General features: G+C 45.0%; 1 protein-coding gene across 1 annotated transcript; it reads right to left on the reverse strand.

Moving 5' to 3' along the window:
* Nucleotides 1–409: 409 nt before the first annotated feature.
* Nucleotides 410–19,060, reverse strand: LOC112258874 (sphingosine kinase 1-like). Its single transcript, XM_024433511.2, has 5 exons — nucleotides 18,524–19,060; nucleotides 9,336–9,485; nucleotides 5,896–5,990; nucleotides 5,618–5,733; nucleotides 410–4,094 (listed from the first exon to the last, which is right to left on the reverse strand). Exons 1-5 carry the CDS (start codon nucleotides 18,948–18,950, stop codon nucleotides 3,224–3,226), a joined length of 1,659 nt encoding a protein of 552 aa, XP_024289279.2. The 5' UTR covers nucleotides 18,951–19,060; the 3' UTR covers nucleotides 410–3,223.
* Nucleotides 19,061–19,947: the final 887 nt, after the last annotated feature.

Here is a 19,947-nt window from a genome sequence, read left to right on the forward strand (position 1 = left end):
ACATGGCAAAGTGGATATTCTCCTGTATATTTGGGAGATATAGTAGGCATGGGGTAATTGTGGGCAACTCTTGCTCCAGCCAAGTTCTCTATACCGGTCTGCTCAGTATAGGCCTACAAATGATATTATTTAGTGGTTACTCTCTCAACAGGTGGATATTTAGAATGGGTATCCATGGTTAGAGGGAGAGAAGCTATCAGCAGTACTGACATTGGAACACTGCTATCATAAAGATAAGATTAGTCTGGTCCTACAAGCAGAACTTTAATACACCCTCAAATACACAACACCTGTAATGGACATTATTAACCACTGGGTGATCATTTTCACTTTATATAAAAACTAAAAAGACAATTAACAGTGTTAATGCTCTCTGGAAAAGATGGCTGCTAATGATGAACAAGACAGATTCTCTTGAAGAATTTGGGAATTTTATTACAATTCAGACAGTCGATACAGCATGATTCATGTATTTAGTTGTGGTTCTTACTAAATGAAACCCTGGAAAAATATAGATCTCTCTCCTACACAGGAATGATGACATAAAAAAGGACATGAATGCAATGAGAAGACTACAGCAGTATTTGAATATTAATAACAGTACGATGATGTAGTCACTCCACAGTCCACCCTATCAGCCAAGGGTACAGGATAGAGAAGATAACAGTAGTTCAACACAATTGCAATTACTCCACTCAGATGTGTTGAGACCAGTTGTTTTTTATACATATTACATAACAGTCACTAGGGTCAGCAATGGATGTCCGCTTGTCTGTTCGGTTGAGGAGAGATTATATTCGACTGAAGAGAGATGATACTCAGTATACACAGTCTAGCATGAGCTACCGTACCTGAAGTGATTCAAATGGAGGTTTTTGATATTCAGATGGCAATATGACAAGTGATTGTAGTTTAATTCAAATGGCTTGTAATTGTTTTCATAACCTGGATACCAGTATTCTAGTGAATCAATGCAACCAAACATACAAATAATGAAAGTGAGCTATCATAAGATTTTATACAGTACTACTGTTGTACCATAGAAACAAATGTGCAAGTACTATGTCAGAACTTCCACCACTTGAACTGCAATGACTGGTTAAGGTAAATCCACTAGGGGGACCCCTCCCACTGCATAAAGAGCAGTGAGGTGTCCCAGAACCAGCCACATTGAAAGAATTTGCATAGCTAATCTCTCAGTTTGGATATGTGCTTAAACTTGTGTATGCATGGTCTATGACCTTGTCAACACCACCAGCAGAGCCTGACAAATGAGGATTAGGTAGGTAGATAGGTATGTATGGGGTAAAAGGTACCATACAGTATGTTTAATATTATAATAACAAATGATTTATCCTGCTTCCAGTCCCTTTCTCTTAATCCCTGCCTACATTTTCCTATCTACCTCAATACTCCAGTATCTCTGTACGTTGTACATTTGGTACTGGCACTGACGCTGTATATAGCTTCCTCTCTTCTTTCTTCTTTCTTGTGTTTTCCCCCTTGTTTTTCTTCTTCTTATGAATTATACTTTTTTATATATATATACTACTGCACTGTTGGGTAGGGCTTTCAAGTTAAGCATTTCACTGTACTTGTGCATGTGACAAATAAAACAAACCTTTCTTTATCTAAAGGCATATCAAAGTCAGGTACAGGCACAGACATGGAAGATTGAAATCAGAATGGGAGAAGATAATGTTACATCTGCAGTCAGCATACCTTCAAGTAGAGTCATTTTAAGCATCCTTTTAGATTCATTATACAGTACATTAAAACCCTTCCACCCATATGACATTTTGAGCCAAACCAAACCAAGTGTGTGCTCTAGGATTAGTTAAACCAGTAATTATTATATCTCTGGGGTGAACCCGACCTGACATGAACTGGTGCGAGTAGAACTGATGATAATGCTCACATTTGCGCTTGTCTCTGCTCCAGTGCACTAATGCTCATCATCTCCACCCCGACAAGAAAAAGGCCCCAGTAGAGAGCGCAGCACTCTGGCCTGGTCGCTCCAACTCTTATTGATCGAATCAATGTGCAAAACCAACTGACCCATGCAGTGCTGCGTAGTGCAAAACCATGTTTCCCTTCTTAGTGTGTGCTTGGACAGAAAACAACAGAAATATTTATATTATTTTATCTACAATAAAACCGTTCATAAAAATCGACAATGGTCCTGTATCTTCTTCAACTGCTAGTAGTTCCATCAGCTAGTATTTTTCATTCACCCATAAAGCTTCAGAATAAGGACACATTAGGTGCTGATGGCTCCAACATCTTGTGAAGGAGGAGGGAGTACAACCTTAACACAGCTAGAAGGGGTCATATGTAGCAGACGAGACCATCCCCCTCCTTGCTGAGTGCTCCAGATCTGAAAGGGAGTGTCAAGCCTGTGTGTTTGTGTCAGGAAGAAGGTGGTCCAAGAAGCATGTTGGTTTGAGCTGCAGCAGCAGCAGGGTAGTAGACAGGCGAGATATATAAGAAGGTAACCTCAGCTGGCCAGGTTCCTGAACCTCCATGCTGCTTTAACACGACCTCACTAGCACCTAACCCCTTCCACCCCATCCATTAAACACAGAGGTAAAGGAGAGGTTTTCACTGGTGAGAGGGAGAAGAGTAACCTAATATCATTGGTGGAGGTCTACAATGCTGCATTCTCCAACGTTGTGCTTCTCCAAAGAGAACCTACACCCATGACTCGAACAGTATATCCTGAGGGGGGAAGGCCTACATGTCAGGCCCGTGTCTCATCCTCCACAGAATGATTACCCCAGGGCTAGATAGCGGACGTAGAGCTGGTTGCCTGCCACATCCTCGCGGGACAGAAGAATGTGCTTCTCTTCACGTGTGTCACACTCATTAAGTCAGACAGCGGAGCACACAAGGTACTCCTCAGCAGTGGGCCCCTCCCTACTAAACACACCGCTCACAACACACTATCATACACACACTGTCATACACACACACTCTTAGCTGAGACCAGCCAGCTGCAAGAACATCCATGGCTTTGACCCTGAATGAAGCATGGAGAGGAAAGGGAGGGATCTCTAAACAACAGGACACAGAGATAGATACTGAATGTATCTGTAGAAAAAAAGAGGGGGGATTTTCCAAAGGCTGATATAATGTCTTTGGCACTTTGTATATATAGTAGACAGAGTAAGAAAGGGGGCGAGAAGTCAGAGCTGTGGGGAGGACAAACTCTCTGAGTAGATTCTCAGCCTGAGATGAGCCTGGCGATTCCTTCATGAACCTGGGCCTGTACTGGCCCGTACTCCACCATCTCCCCGTCCACAGTGATCGCTCCCTCGGGGGACAGAGGCTCCAGGCGAAAGGCCTTCACCCTCTCATACACAAGGTGTGGGCAGCCAATAGCCAGGTGCCCCCCCTTCTCCATGGCCATGAAGAGTGTGAGCAGAGCTAGCCTGGAGATGCCTGCACGCACATACAACAGGTGGATGAAGCCGTCGTCTGCTGCGGCCCCAGGGGCGGCAAACAGGTCCTCAGCCAAATGGGACTGGAACATGGCCAATACCAGTACAAAGTCTTGCTCATTCACTACTGTCCAATGATCAGGCACCGGCTGCTCCAGGTCTGCTAGGAGCGAGTCAGGAGGCCCCTTCTGGTTGACTGGTTGGGGCTCGGTCCTCATGGTTGTGATGGCAATGTTGGAGGAGTTGTGGGCGATGTTGTGGTTGGAGTTTGTGCTGTGGTTGGAGTTTGTGATGTGGTTGTGGCGAGAGTTCTGATTGGGGGAGCTGTTGGGCCCACAGGGTAGAGAGGAGCAGAGGGAGGAGTTCTGGGGTGTGAAGGGAGGAGCAGGCAGGTATGCCAGCCTACCCTGATATACCTTGAGGGAGGCCAGGCGCATCAGCGTACCAACCAGGAATCGCATGGGGCCAACGAGGCGGTACTTCTCACTCTCAATGTCGACGTCAGCCACGAAGCCCCAGGCCAGGGAGAGGAAGGAGAAGATGCGCTGGCTGGAGGCCAGGTGGACCGAGACCAGGTCCAGCTGAGTCACCAGGCCTTTACACAGCAGGAAGCCACAGCTCAGCAGCAGCTCCTTACCCCAGACCGGGGGAGACCTGAATGGAGTAGCAGTCAGCTCACAGTAGACTGAGGCAGTTAGGTATCAGTCTGTGGTTCAATTGAGCCGGAGCTACTCCTTCACTTAAAAGTAATGACCCTAACCCTAACTCTAGAATGGTAATACATTGTACTTACAGCAGTAACCCTAACCCTCGCCCTAACCCTAACCCTAGGTTCATGTCCACATGCCGGTTAAACCCTAATCCCATTGTTTTAAAGTAACTGTCCAGTGAAAATCTCACATTTAATTTAATTCATATTCTGCTAACTCATACCCAAATAATGTTGTTGACTTGTCCTATACTCGTTTCAGTGGCCAAAGTATAACTGGGAGAAAAACTTAAACTGACCATTTCAAAAATGCTTGCTATCTCCTCATAGAGTATGATGTCATACTCCTGAGGAGGATGAGCTGGCCAATCAGCAGTTTAGAGGAGGATGAGCTGGCCAATCAGCAGTTTACTCACATTCATATTTTTAATGACCGGTACACTGTACACCCACACCATTCCGTTGTTGGGGTATGCCCACACCATTCTGTTGTTGGGGTATGCCCACACCATTCCGTTGTTGGGGTATGCCCACACCATTTCGTTGTTGGGGTATGCCCACACCATTTCGTTGTTGGGGTATGCCCACACCATTTCGTTGTTGGGGTATGCCCACACCATTCCGTTGTTGGGGTATGCCCACACCATTCCACATTGGGGTATGCCCACACCATTTCGTTGTTGGGGTATGCCCACACCATTTCGTTGTTGGGGTATGCCCACACCATTCCAACACAGAACAGCTGCTTTTTAACATTCTTAATTACAATTATTTTGGAAGGAACACTATTTAACTCATATAGTAATTAATTATAGGTCATATTTCATAGAGATCTGGAAACACTGGACAGTTACAGTACTTTAAACATAACCATCTGCACTGTCTGACTGTAAGATAATGGGGTTAGGGTTGAACTGGGGTGTGGACATAAAGCTAGGGTATGGGTTGTGGCTAGGGTAAGGGTTATGACTAGGATAATGGTTGTGGCTAGGGTTAGCTTGGTTTGAGTTAAACAAGGGTGTTAGGGTTAGGGTTGTTCATAGGCTGCAAAGCTTTATTCAACTGTGATAGATATCTGATGTTATACAACTCGCTGTGTATTTTGTTGTTGTTTTTCTGTTGACGTTGTAAATGTAGGGGGCTCATATTTCACAAACAGCAGTAATAAAGGCGGTCCAGACACTACTTCAGTAGTAGTCCACTGAATTTCCAGTTGCTCTAGAACCCATTACATCACTCCATTAAAAGTAGCTATCAGCTACCCTCAAATAATGACTCTTCTTGGACTTTATGAAGTGTGAAGCTGAAGCAGACACTATCTCTCTCCCTTGTCTCTGGAGAAATGTGCCTACTCTGCCCAGTCAGCTAATGTGATAATTACATCCATAGAAAAGGGATAAATCACCTTCTTTGTCGCATTCCATTCTACTGTACTCTATGCATTTAAATGTCTCATTAGTGGACTTACTTAGTGTAGTGGTGGACAGAGGCTGCCAGGGCGTTGCCCGAGCCCCCTGGTAAGATGCTCAGTGGGGTCTGGATGGCCTCCTCCCAGTCCTCTCTCTCCAGAAGACCATTCAACACCTGACCGGACAGGCAAACACACACAAACAGCATCAGGCCACGACCCTCCAACTGAGAGTTGTACCCCACAAACCCCACTGCTTATTCAAACAGTCTTAGGGAAACTTTAGACAAGTTAGCTATGCTGGAAATGTGTTCATGCAGTGTCTATACTTGGCGCACCTCGAACAGCAGCCCGTCCCCTGACAGGATGACCAGAGCGTCCCACTGTGACAGATCAGTCTCTCTCACCAGCTCCCTCGCATGGTTCTGGTGCTCTATCGGGGACAGAGAGAAACGCCATGAGAGAGAGGGACAGGGAGGAGGGAGGAAAGAGAGAAGGAATAAGGTCAGAGAGATGGCCTCCCTTCACCAGAAGCCCCCAGGGAGGGATCAGTGGGATGGGAGAGAAAAGGGATTCAATTTCCCTCTATCAGTCCATACATATCACATTAGACCGTGCAGTGGCTATTCAACTGGCCGATGGCAGTCTTCAAAGCAGCCAGGCCTTAGTGCAAACATCTGCCACTGCTGTGATAGTTGATGTGACGACTGGGGCCGACTCTGTTGGTTTAGTGGAGTTTTATTGGAGATGTCCTTGAGACAGTAGCGCTGCAGGGGGTCTTATTGGATCCCCCCTAAGCACACTGTCTAGCACAGTTCTGCCAGCTGAGACTTGTGTTCTGCAGCAAATATCAGCTCTGCTAAAGGCAGTACTGTGTTTGTTTGTTTTTGCAATTGTGTGTGTCTATGCCTGTGTCCCTGTGGGTGTGTTGAGGCATTGTCATCACAAGGGCATTACTTTTCTGCTTGAGTTACCGTATGTGTTGAGGTTTGAAAAATGACCAGACACTCCATTACTACATCCACTCCCCCCTCTTCCTAACATATACCTGTCCCCTAGCCCTCCCTCACCCACCGAGTTTCCTTTAAGTCCATGCTGTTTGGTATGTATGGGGAGACTGAGAGCGGAGTGATGTGGTCCTGTGCTGTCAGGCAAAAGCAGAGGGAGGCTGCTGCAGCTGACTCAGCACTCTCTATGCTGCTGGCTGGAGGCTGAGGCTGCACTTCCCAGCCCTCTCCTTATTCACGGGGTCACTGCCACACACAAACACACATAGACAGGGGCTACCTCACTATCTCTTGACTTTCTGGATTTGATGTAATCCTCTCTTCTGATGAGCTATAGCTTGGTAGCTACTCTCTGTTAATGTGATATGAACCAAGGTCCCTTTTGGGTTAGGATGATACATATCACATTAGATGCCCAATATAACGTTTTTCTGCTCTCAGTTTCTGAATACATACCTACTTGAACATTGAACTGTTTTCTACATGAGCTCCCTCAGTTTCTGAGGGAGACACACATGCAGGTGCACACAAGCACATGAACACGCACCACAGAAAACCCCAGATTTACTCCCTCGCTGAAAGACGATCCTCTCAGTGTGCCTTAGTCCTCTGGCATAGACTAGTAGATGACATGATAGTTCTGCAGGGCTCCATTCTCTAAGTGGAGGCAGGCAGGGCAGCGAGGTGGCGCTGGTTAATCCACTCAGACAGGCTAGCTACAGTACCCAGGCAGGGCAGCGAGGTGGTGCTGGTTAATCCACTCAGACAGGCTAGCTACAGTACCCAGGCAGGGCAGCGAGGTGGTGCTGGTTAATCCACTCAGACAGGCTAGCTACAGTACCCAGGCAGGACAGCAAGGTGGTGCTGGTTAATCCACTCAGACAGGCTAGCTACAGTACCCAGGCAGGGCAGTGAGGTGGCGCCGGTTAACCACTCAGACAGGCTAGCTACAGTACCCAGGCAGGGCAGCGAAGTGGTGCTGGTTAATCCACTCAGACAGGCTAGCTACAGTACCCAGGCAGGGCAGCGAGGTGGTGCTGGTTAATCCACTCAGACAGGCTAGCTACAGTACCCAGGCAGGGCAGCGAGGTGGTGCTGGTTAATCCACTCAGACAGGCTAGCTACAGTACCCAGGCAGGGCAGCGAGATGGCGCTGGTTAATCCACTCAGACAGGCTAGCTACAGTACCCAGGCAGGGCAGCGAGGTGGTGCTGGTTAATCCACTCAGACAGGCTAGCTACAGTACCCAGGCAGGGCAGCGAGGTGGTGCTGGTTAATCCACTCAGACAGGCTAGCTACAGTACCCAGGCAGGGCAGCGAGGTGGTGCTGGTTAATCCACTCAGACAGGCTAGCTACAGTACCCAGGCAGGACAGCGAGGTGGTGCTGGTTAATCCACTCAGACAGGCTAGCTACAGTACCCAGGCAGGACAGCGAGGTGGTGCTGGTTAATCCACTCAGACAGGCTAGCTACAGTACCCAGGCAGGGCAGTGAGGTGGTGCTGGTTAATCCACTCAGACAGGCTAGCTACAGTACCCAGGCAGGAGAGCAAGGTGGTGCTGGTTAATCCACTCAGACAGGCTAGCTACAGTACCCAGGCAGGGCAGCGAGGTGGTGCTGGTTAATCCACTCAGACAGGCTAGCTACAGTACCCAGGCAGTGGAGGGGAAGCAGTGCTATTCTCCCAGCTCCCAGCTCCCAGCAGTCCCAGGTTGACATCGTCACGCCGACCATCGGTAATTAGTCTTTTTTCATCAACACCCAGATGCTAACCTGGGGCCTGTGTCCCCTGGGACTGAACTCACACTCTTTCTCCTCTCTCTCTGTTCTCTCCTTTTTCAGTTGTTTCAAAGATTAAGAAGGCATTGAACAACTCATAGGTGTCTTGGTGATGGTTTGTAACTCTGGCAGAGATAGCTTCTTGTCAGCTATACTGGGTGATGGTGAAGTATAGGTGGTGGAGTTAATGTGTAGCTGAAGTGATTTTTAAAAGTCTTTCTGGCTCCTTGGATTGTTCCTGCTGCTCAAAGATACCTGACTTTTATTCAGTGAAAGGTTATGCAGAGTTCAGTGACTTTGAACTCACTGCTACTGTTAGTGAAAAGCAGTTGAGAGTAGTTGAGAGCAGGGGATCCGACAAGGCAGTGCAGAGTCAAACACTGTGTGTGTGTGTGTGTGTGTGTGTGTGTGTGTGTGTGTGTGTGTGCGTGCGTGCGTGCGTGCGTGCGTGCTCGTGCGTGTGTACGCAATCAGGACAGTGAGATAATAGGGCTCAAGCAGGTAGGTGTGTAAGGGACTGAGTGTTGACCAGTGTGTGTAGTGGACTGACCAGTGATGACCAGTGTGTGTAGGGGACTGACCAGTGATGACCAATGTGTAGGGGACTGACCAGTGATGACCAGTGTGTGTAGGGGACTGACCAGTGATGACCAGTGTGTAGGGGACTGACCAGTGATGACCAGTGTGTGTAGGGGACTGACCAGTGATGACCAATGTGTAGGGACTGACCAGTGATGACCAGTGTGTGTAGGGGACTGACCAGTGATGACCAATGTGTAGGGCACTGACCAGTGATGACCAATGTGTAGGGACTGACCAGTGATGACCAGTGTGTGTAGGGGACTGAACAGTGATGACCAATGTGTAGGGACTGACCAGTGATGACGTGTGTGTAGGGGACTGACCAGTGATGACCAGTGTGTGTAGGGGACTGACCAGTGAAGACCAATGTGTAGGGACTGACCAGTGATGACCAATGTGTAGGGACTGACCAGTGATGACCAATGTGTAAGGGACTGAAGCCTCGGTGAGCATGGGCTCGATTTGCCCGGAGAAAAGCTGGAGAGCCTGGCCCCGCCCACTCTGGGGGTTCACCAGAACCATGACCCTGCAGGGCCGCCGTACCTCATAGTACTTCACATCTGAGAGAGAGAAAGAGAGAGAGAGAGAGAGAGAGAGAGAGAGAATAGAAAAAAGAGAGCAATGGAGTGAAAGATGTAGATAAACAGAAGAGGGAAAAATGAATAGTTTGTGAGTTGGTATTCTCAAGTTGTCATGGGAATAATTGCTCCACTTACTTTTCTACTATCAAGGAAACATCAATCATGCAACTCTCCATTGTCTTCCAAAAGTTTTTCTGACATCAATCTCAGGCATGTCAAAGAGGTTATGAAAGGAGTCTCTACCCTCTCGATCCCTTGGCAGAAAACCATTGTTCAAAAAGATAGCATTAAACAGTGATGCCAAGGGCAGTGACACCATTCACTCACAGATGGTGCTTAACGTTATTGTTTTTGTGATCCACTTATTTTTCCCCAGAAATGTAAGTCTAACAAAACACATGCCACCTCAACTCATTCGCCTAATGTTGTAGTTGAAGATATGCTCCGGAACTTTTAAACCTCCCGCTTTGGGCTGGATGTGTCAATCTGCAGTTTTACCTAAATTAGCCACAAATCCCTAGTTTTAAAGCGACAGTTTTTCTGTGCTGCGCCATTTTCCCTACATTTTCCCACACGTGAGCCAGACACCTAGCAATTTGAGTTTCAGCCAATGAGCTTCAGCCCCCTGCAATATGAGTGAAAGCTAGCAAGATGCACACAGAGCAGAGCGAGAGAGAAAGCAATGACGTGGTGCACATATCTGCACATAAGTGAGGTAGTACACCATTTTCAGGGATCACTTTTGGCTCATGAGTGCTACTTTCAGAACTACTGGCTAAAATGTATACACAAGTACCGGAGAATTTCTTTAAGTAATGCTACTCTGTTATGATCTGTGTGGTTATCTTTAGAATTATTACCAGACACCAACGGAATAATTAAAAGCTGGCAGAACTTGTTCAGATGTTGCAGAGCGCCATGAGAGATAATTTCAGAGACAGTTGTTTTTAACTCAGGATGAACTCCTAGCCTCTGATACTGTAGTTACTGTAGATGCTCTTGTCTTTCTGCACACTGTCTTCTAAATCATAAGAGAGATTTAGGACTGTCCCCGACAAAAACAAATCTTAGAGTCGTCTGTTCTTTCGACCAATAGATTGTTCCAAATGTAAAAACATGTATTTTTCCATTTATAGACACACCCTATGTTTGAATAAAAACAACTATATGCAGGCTACTTAGCTTGTCTGATGCTTTAAGCACTGCGATTAAAAATGAAGACACACAAATTACTAAAGAGGAAGCCAGAGATCAATAAGCCTAACCTGTTCCTGACCCGACCCTCCTCTTCTCGCTGCTGCTGGGCTTCGCAGATTCTGCCATTATGCTCCTGAAGTTGCCAGTAATAGAATACACCAGCGGTTGGCAGCCTTTTCCATTTGGAGTGCCAAGTTATCATACCATTTCTCCTGATCTGCGTGCCAGTTATGATTTTCATATGCACATATTCGTGGAAAAGTTTCATTTAATTTATATTGAAGTCCTCGTGTCTCAAAATCAATGTCATGTGGTTAATCACAATTCTATCTAAATGAAAATTAATCAAATAAAAAAACTACTTCTATTGCCATTGCCAATATGTAAAAATATCCTGGGCTCTAAGAGTTTCCCAAACAGACACAGCTGTAGGCTATTTGCGCAAGGGATAAGAAGTAATCAGGCAGGCCTATTTTATGACGTTTCAACCGGATCAGAGCATGAGATTTTTTCACCCTTTCATAGTGAGTGGTTATCAAAAGGGAGCGAATTTCTCAATTAGGCTACGTTCAGGAACTATTGTGATTCTCAATGGATGTAAAACAGAGTGTTTATTTGCTGTTTGAGGCGAAGGAAAGATGACTTTGAGAAGCTCCACAGTGATTGTGAGTTAAGACAATCAGAAATAGTATCAGATCCCCAAATGGGCACATTTATAGGCCTACATTTGTTTGCAGGCCAGGTAGCCTAGACCTACTTCTATGTGTAATCAGGTGCATGTCCTTACTCAAGATTGACAGGAGCGCTTCAAACAAAAGACAGTGAATAAATTGACAACTCGGAAATGGAATGAAATAAACCAAAACTTAGGATGTGCATTCTGCCAACAACGTTTCCACTCCTACAATGACAACGGTAAGACTGTAATAATAATATAGTTTTTAGCACCTGGTATTCCCAGGCGATCTCCCGTCCCGGTACTAACCAGGCCCGACAGTCACAAGCATATTTTTTTTACCCTGTTTTCTCCCCAAATTAGGTCCCTTGGCTCATCTCTGCAACTCCTCAATTGGCTCGGGAGAGGCGAAGGTCCTCCGAAACATGACCCACCTTGCCGCCTACTTCTTATCACACTGCTCACTTAACCCGGATGTCAGCCGGCACAAATGTGTCAGAGGAAACTCCGTTCAACTGATGACCGGAGTCAGCTTGCAGGCGCCCGGCCCTGTCACAAGTAGTTGCTAGAGCACGATGAGCCAAGGGAAGCCGGACCGGTCACCCTCCCATACCCCGGATGGCCAATTGTGAGCAGTCCTATGGGGCTCACGGTCACGGCTGGTTGTGACACAGCCTGGGATCAAACCCCAGGCTGTAGTGATGCCTCAGTACTGCGGTGCAGTGCTTTTTGACCGCTGTACCACCCAGGACCTGTAATTATGATAAGATATTGAATGTATTAACATAAATTACCATAAACAAACAAACATTCCAAATGAGAAATTATGGTAATTAATACTGTGGTCTGCCACAGAGGCCTCAAAATGGATTAGTCCACATAATTTATTTTTAATATATTTGCCACTGCTCGACTAAAACAATCTTGGTCAAGCAACAGCCTATCGACCAAACAATCGACCAATCAACTAATTGGGGTCATCCTTACAGAGATTACACTTGTTTGTGGTTATGAGTAGTACTTCAGACTCCAATGAACCCTGTCAGACATTATCAATACCGGATCAAGGTTGGCAGTTGAGCATTATCCTCTGAACCCTGCATGTGCCACATGCGGAAGCAACTTCTCACCAGTGAGTGTGAGTCCGGTTCTGCTGGGCATTGGGACCGGTCCCATGGGCCTAATTGGACCCCTGGGAGCAGTGAAACAGCCATCGCGCTGCTCTGTGAATTCCATCCTGTAGCCTCATGCCAACAGGACTGGCACCAGTACACCCTTACCCTGCTGTGCCACTGTCCCTCCACACAAGGCCCCTCTGTCTGGTTCATGCCCAGTGCCGTCTGAGCGGAAATGGCCTCCCCTGTCCCTGCCCAGAAATCCAATTACCAGCCGGCTGACCTGGAGTGGCACCTCCTACTCATTTGGCTCCTGTGCAGGGACAGCAGAGGTACTAAAATATCTCAAAGTGAAGTGTGAAACCATCAGAAAGAGCAGTATTAAGACAGTATCAAAACACAGTCTTGCTAACTCTTCCCCATTCATACAAAGGGTTGCCATTGTATTTTTTTCTTCACACTACACAATGTGGCTTTTATACACAAAAGGCTCTGTCTACATGTCTTTCAGACACAATGGTGGATGCTGCCTTTTGGTACATAACTTTTAGGGTCCGTTTTTCCACTCAAGTGAGGTCAAATGAGCTCTATAAAATGCTCTTAATACAATGAGCCAAATAAAGGCTTTGATAAAACAGTTCAGGGATGACGGAACAATCGCTGCCTCCTCAGGGGTCAAAGCCAATGCTGTAGTCCTTGTGCCTCAAATACAGAGGCGGTTTAACATCCTCCCCTGACAGCTTGTGAGTAGGAATTCAGCACCGCCTTTACCACCACAGAACATGAGATATTTCCATGTAAGCAATATCATGCTCTGCTGTATTCTGCTGTGTTTCCTGTCTCCTGACTACTTCAGTCTCCTGTAGCAGTACATTAATGGTTGCTTGGGGCTAAAACTAAAGACGCAATCTAGACGTTGGTCTACTCATTAACTTGGTAACGTTACTTTCAAACATAGGGCCTCCCATTGTTCAAAAGCCTTCAGCTCCCAGGAGCCTCTGAGTATATGTCGAGGAAACATTTCCATGGTTCCTGGGTCAATAAGAGGTGGGCTCTAACATATGTGCTCACAGGTGATCTAATCAGTCAAAGACCGGTTATCATTATTAGGTCTATCTATGGTAAAATTGGGTATAGAAAACATATCGAGTTGACATTAAAAGAAGTGTACGTTTGTGCACCTATGGACAGCCACTAGAAATACTGTATAGCTCTGTATTTCACTTATCACAGGAAAAAAACTCCTTCACATGGATACAGCACGAAAGCAAAGCTATCCGAATTGAAGTTGGTTATCAGAGCTTGATAGTTACAAAGGTTTCAGTAGCAGTCATACAGGGTTCATTATAGCATTGTTTACACCTTGCGCTAACATGTGATCTGATCAATATGATCCAATAACTATGTGATCAAGGTTTGTCGTGTCTACACATTGTATTAAAATGTGTCTCTTATCCGTTCACTGTGTCCGCATTGTGACCAGATTAGCTGGTGCCTCCCTGTAAGCAAATTATTTGACAGATATTCTTTCAAAATAACATGAATGTATTTATTTTAAGACAATTACTGATGCCGTAAATCAATGGTGGTATCTGTCATTGATGTTTGAGGCTGGTATAATGATAATTTAAATAGTTTGACCATTCCAGATCTGTTTACACTTGACTGATACCCAGACACAATCCGTGCCTGACTACCTCAGGAAGATCTGATTACAATCAAATCACAATGTGTCTTTTCATCGTCTACACCTGTCTAAAAATGTGGGCACAATCAGAATGTTGACAAGATCAGGACAAAAGGCGCATGCTAGAACTAGGTATGAACAGGGCTTCTGTTGCAGGTGGTGATCTTCACCAGTCAAGTTGGTTACAGAAACAGTGTGGACCCTAAATGAGGAGCTAAGTCATATTTTGTAACATGCTGCCCAGAGTCATTTCTGTGGAAACAACCTTTTAGGTCCTGTGTGTGCGTGTGTGTGTGTGTGTGTGTGTGTGTGTGTGTGTGTGTGTGTGTGTGTGTGCGTGGTTAAGTGCCTGTGGGCAGACATGACCCTGACTCATGCTGAAGGGCTGTCTGACAAGCAAGCTAGTGTGTGTGTTTCTCTGAGGAAATGAGTAAACAGAGAGGTGAGGTGGCTGAGTGTGAGTACTAGCAAGTACTGAGGCTGGGATCAAATGAATGGAACTGATTAGCTGATCAACTTTGCTGTGTATATTCAATCTATTACTAAAGCAATAAATATAGCATTACTAAACACATGAATTTAGAACATAATATATCTCATTATGTCCACACATTATTGCATTATTGCTATGACACATCACTATAAGTGAAAACTAGCCAGAACACTGAGGAAAACAAAATACAATGCTGGTAGAAATGGCTTTAAGTGAAAGCTTGCTGTCTCAGGTGTCCCCAAGGTGTAACACTACCTCCATGACTCAGACATAGCTGGCATATCTGCAAACAAGCTTGAGTGAGTCCAAGATTAGGGTTGGGGGTTAGACACCCAGCCCACAGAGGTAGAGCCAGGGGCCCTGACAGCCTGTCACAGGCAGGCCTGTCTGAGGGAGCAGAGCAGGAGATGAGGGCTCCGGGGGACCAGCCTGGCTAGGGTGAGAGGCCACTGATGTAGCAGGGGCACCGTTCAGCTCTTGTCTCCATCACTGAGAGACACTGGGGCGTCAGCAGAGCATTGGGCCGTAGGGCGATATCACAGTGACAGATACATACTCTCTCCGTGGAACACACACAGAGAGACAACATTTTGACGTTTTAAAGCTAATTTCCTGCAATTTGACACCTTTTGCCATGGCTTATGTTGTGTTCTTATGCTATCTGAGTGACTCAAACATTACAACAAAATCAATGGGGGCCATGACATTTTTTTACATTTTAGATTCTCCCTGAGTTTTTATTTTGGTGATTGTTAGCTCTCAAAGATGATCTTATTTAAAAATATATAGGTCCATTATCTTTTCTATCTGGTTTTAGTCGTATAAGTTCACACTGAAAACATTTGGCCTTCCTGAAAGTCAAGACAGACTGAATTTCCTTACAAAAATGCAGACATTCATTTTATGGTACCTCTAAGCATTGCAAATAGCAGGATATTACCTTCCATGGCCTTTGATGTGCAAAGGTACATCACATTGTTTGAGGATTTCATTATTTACACCTCATTCAGTCCGATACGACCTGGCTGTGACAGGAACTGAATGGTAGACAGCAGATACTTAAACACACACTGTGCAGTCCTTACACAGTCAAGCTGTGACTGAACCACAAAAAAACAGCTGGAAAAGGAATATCTAGCATCTACAGTCTCAACAAATTGATGTGGTATTACGCACTGAAAGTGTCTGATAGCTTTCCCTAAACATTAACCTAGGAAAAAAAGAAATTACCTTCTTAATCCAACCTATCCAGCTGCATCACCAGATAAAATGAAATGAATTAACATAAATATCCCTTCAGGGATTAGTCGGTCCCTCAGACTTTCATACAACCTCTGACTTTCATACGCCCTCTGTCCCTCATACATTAAGGTCACTATTTAGTAAAGAACTCCCCTCACCTGGTTGTCTAGGGCTTAATTGAAAGGCAAAACAAAAACCTGCAGACACTAGGCCCTCCATGGAATGAGTTTGACACCCTTGCTCCAGAACAAAAATTAATGTGGCGTATTTTGTTGCATCTATTAGCTTCCCATTACTCATTTAAAATACATAATATATTCTGTTGAATATTGTATTATTGTCTGGCCCGAATCTTGAATGCTAAAAAAAAAACATATCAATTAATGATATCATTGCATTATGCAGTAGTCACTGTACTACAGATGGAGAAGCCTTCTTGTACTAGAGCAGGAATCCTGAGTCATGCCACAGTTCATCAATTGTTAGCATATCAATGGCTTATCATCAGTGGCTATCGAAAGACACTTCATTAATATGTGCGAATTGACATTTTAAAAATGTTCTTTGGTGGCTTTTGAAGTCCAGCAGGCCAGAGAGAATGCTACCAGTTACCTCTCAGGTCAGGTTACCATCTGTCTTCTTGGCAAAGCTCTGAAACTCCAACTCCTGCTGGCTCCAGGCCTAAGGTGCAACTCACACAAAGACCCTTGTCTCAGTTGCCTTGGACACCTAAAGGGCAATTCACGGGGTGACCTCATTCCTTATTCCACCAACACCTGACTCCATTTCTGGCAACCAACATTCCAAATCCGTCACTGCCAAATCAAATATCCGTTTCCTCTAGAACTATGCCACTGAGGGGTCTAGAGAGTGCCCCTAAGCATGGGCCCCTAAGCAGATAATAGGCAGGCACCCCTGTTTTATGGACAATTATCTTCACTCTGTGTAATGGGAAATATTTAAGATGAAAAAAGTTGCTATTCAGTTAAGATAATTAACACAATGCTTAGCATAAGTATATGTTTTCCCGTTCTGTAATACATGATTTCCAGTGCTCTATTTATGATACTCATTTGTGTAGGGGTTGATGGTCACTAGACCTGTCACTGAATGTTATGGATTGTTCTCATATCGTTCGATAGTGATTGATGCCAGAGCTACTGAAGAAACAAGGACTAGGGACACAATGACATTATGAACACTGTGTGATTCTGTAGCAGATGGCAAAGTCACTGTCTTTTATTTTGACTTCATTACAAGGCTCTCGGGCTGATGTTTAGAGAATATTTGGTACTGTTTGATTAATATATAAGTGCCTTCTTAGAGAAGGACCGTTAGAAGCTTTTTATGTTTCTATGCTGGAGGGTGTCTCCTTCTTGCAACTTAAACCGATTGGATTTATGATTGACTATATCCTCGACAGCTCTCCCTTTTATTCAGATGGAAATTCCCTTACATTCTGCCTATTTAGGCCCTTGGCACATGCACTCCTATCTTATTTGTGTGACTGTTCTTGTCTATCAGCCTATCAGTGTTTTGTTCCTTGTCGTGTTCTATGTTTTTGTGTGGAGCCCAGGAAGAATAGCTGCTGCTTCGCAAGAGCTAATGGGGATCCGAATAAACAATTAAAACCAATCTAATAATGCAATTTAACGAAGCACACATTAATGTGAGACATTTCATCTTGTAGCAATAACTTGGATAAACTCAATTCAAGATAATGTGCGATATTTTGACAGAATGTCATATGCATAGTATTTTGCATATGGCTCTCCCTGTGGCAGCTTCATCCACACCAAATGATCTCCTCAGTGAGTGATAACTGGGTAACTAGCATCATCAGCACTCTGTTTCATGTTCAGAACAGATTCAGTAGGGTCAGTCGGGTCTCTGCACATGGACCTAAGTCTATGACATGGACTGAAGATTTCAAAAGCAGGCATTTGAATACGGTTGTGTTGTAATAAGGGTTTTCCTGATCCAAGACAACCGGAATAAGCACCATTAGATGAAAAACTATGAGTTCAATCACTTGAGTACTTGGGTTCAGCTATGTTGCTTTTGCGATGACTTAATTACCCCTGACAAATTATACAGAAATTTCACAGTTGCAAATCTATGCAAATGATTTCACTCTTGAGAAAGGTAACTGGCAGTCATCCTCCCACAGCAGGTAAAGCTGGTTCTTGGGTGTGAGAGATGAAAGACATTCCATTTCCAGGACATTCCATTTCCTTCTCCAAGCTTACCCAGTCAGTTGGCACTTAAGCCTATCATATTCTATAGAAACCGGGTAAGCAGGTTGTGAATTACTGGACCTTAGGTGCAGTATGGGATAAAGGGGATGGAAAGTTACCCTCACATTTTGAACTGAATTTATAAGCCCCATTTCTCTGGGCAAAGTATACAATTCCTCCGAAATAAATGAGGAAACATATAGACCCACACTATATCGCAATGATGACAGACTTTTCAGGTTATTCATATAAATAGCCTAGAGTTTGATGCCATTTGGCAAAATTAAATTAGAACCTACGCCCTCATCAAACATAACTATACCAGAAAGAAACAACTGTTTTATTTAAACTATGCAGCCTTGCTTCTCACCATGTCGTCGGGGTATCTGGCGGATAGAAGCCTCTCTGATGGCACGCGCCCATCTCTCTGCCTCTTGAAGATTAGTGAGAGGGTCCTGGACCAGTGCGACCCGAAAGCACTGCTCTACTTTCTGCCGGGCCATGCCTGTGCTTATCCATCGCCTCTTGAACGGGTAGAAATAGGCTGTAAAGAACGCCCCAACGTCCGCTTCGTCCTCCACTTTATAAGCCCGGCAGCCAAGACAGTCAGCTAAATGGAAAACCACCTCATCCTGTTCAAGTGACGATGATATCTTTTGTATAGTGAGAGCACTCTCAGTCAAGCTCACAGAATATCTGACCTTTGAATTGAGCGAGTCCGTGAATTCTCCATAAAGCCCTTCCACGACACCATTGCGCTGACGGGATGGGTCCGGTTCGGCCATGTCGTTATCCATCCCGTGGAAGACGTGATCCGCAGATCGGCGTGCGGTTGATGAGGATGACTGCGGCTGGCTGCCCCTGCCTGTTTGACTGCTGTTGGACCCGGAGTCAACCAGCTGTTTTCCTTGTTGAAAGGTTTCTCCCTAGTGACTAAAAGGGGAATCACACACTGAGAAATTAAAGTTGGACAAGGTGCCCCATGTCAGGAATCCACCTCTTCTCATGGAATATAATACATGTTTAGCATCTTGAGCAAATATTAGCAAAGCGGTAAATAACCAATTTTGCTGCAGGCTAATGGTTACATTGTTGATCAGTTAGGCCTATTTACCTCGTGGAAAATGAATAGGCTAGGCTACTTCAAGGCCCTATTTTACCAGTAGCAAATAATATGATCTATTGATGTTAGAATATTATTAGGAAAGACGAGATGCAATGCTTTAGATTGATTACTCTCTTATAGCCTCACCAAATGCAATTAGGTATTTTCAAACCAAGGCACTCATTTGTCTATTCGAAGGCTTTATGGTCAGAATATCCCATGTTGTTCAATCATTTAGGTCTGGACTACCGGTATATATATTTCCATTATTATTTCACAAAGTCGGATACATGCCTGCTATGTCCTGGAGTTTATGCCCCCCAGTGTGCCAAACGTGCATAAATGTGCACCAAGGGACACTGGCTTGCAACAGAGGGCAAAGAAAGAAGAAAAATATGAAAATGAAATCACAAATATGTATTAATAGGTGCATTCACTGAGACCGATTGCAACCACTGATTAAAATATTAAGTCACCCAACCCAACGGCTGACTGAGTAGCCTTCCTGATATGTGCTCCACTTGAGGTCTGCCCTTGGAAATTCAACCCCCACTCCCTACTGGTCCAAGATTGGTCACATGGGGGTTTGGTCACATTGGTATGACGTATGAAATGTATAAATACCTACCCTAAGCACAATTTCAGTCTTTCGAACGTATGTAAGTGTAGAGAATATGTGGCGGGCTGAA

This window comes from Oncorhynchus tshawytscha, linkage group LG09, assembly GCF_018296145.1.
Source record: "Oncorhynchus tshawytscha isolate Ot180627B linkage group LG09, Otsh_v2.0, whole genome shotgun sequence".
Lineage (NCBI taxonomy): Eukaryota > Metazoa > Chordata > Actinopteri > Salmoniformes > Salmonidae > Oncorhynchus > Oncorhynchus tshawytscha.

What these genes read in the sequence shown, in the direction of transcription:
- LOC112258874 (XM_024433511.2), bottom strand. Translation starts at nt 18,950, where the DNA reads ATGGATAACGACATGGCCGAACCGGACCCATCCCGTCAGCGCAATGGT. An exon ending in CCAGATACCCCGACGACATG is followed by an intron (nt 9,486 to 18,523) that starts GTGAGAAGCAAG and finishes TCTCTCTCTCAG; the next exon opens with ATGTGAAGTACTATGAGGTA. An exon ending in TTACACATTGGTCATCACTG is followed by an intron (nt 5,991 to 9,335) that starts GTCAGTCCCTAC and finishes TGTCCCCGATAG; the next exon opens with AGCACCAGAACCATGCGAGG.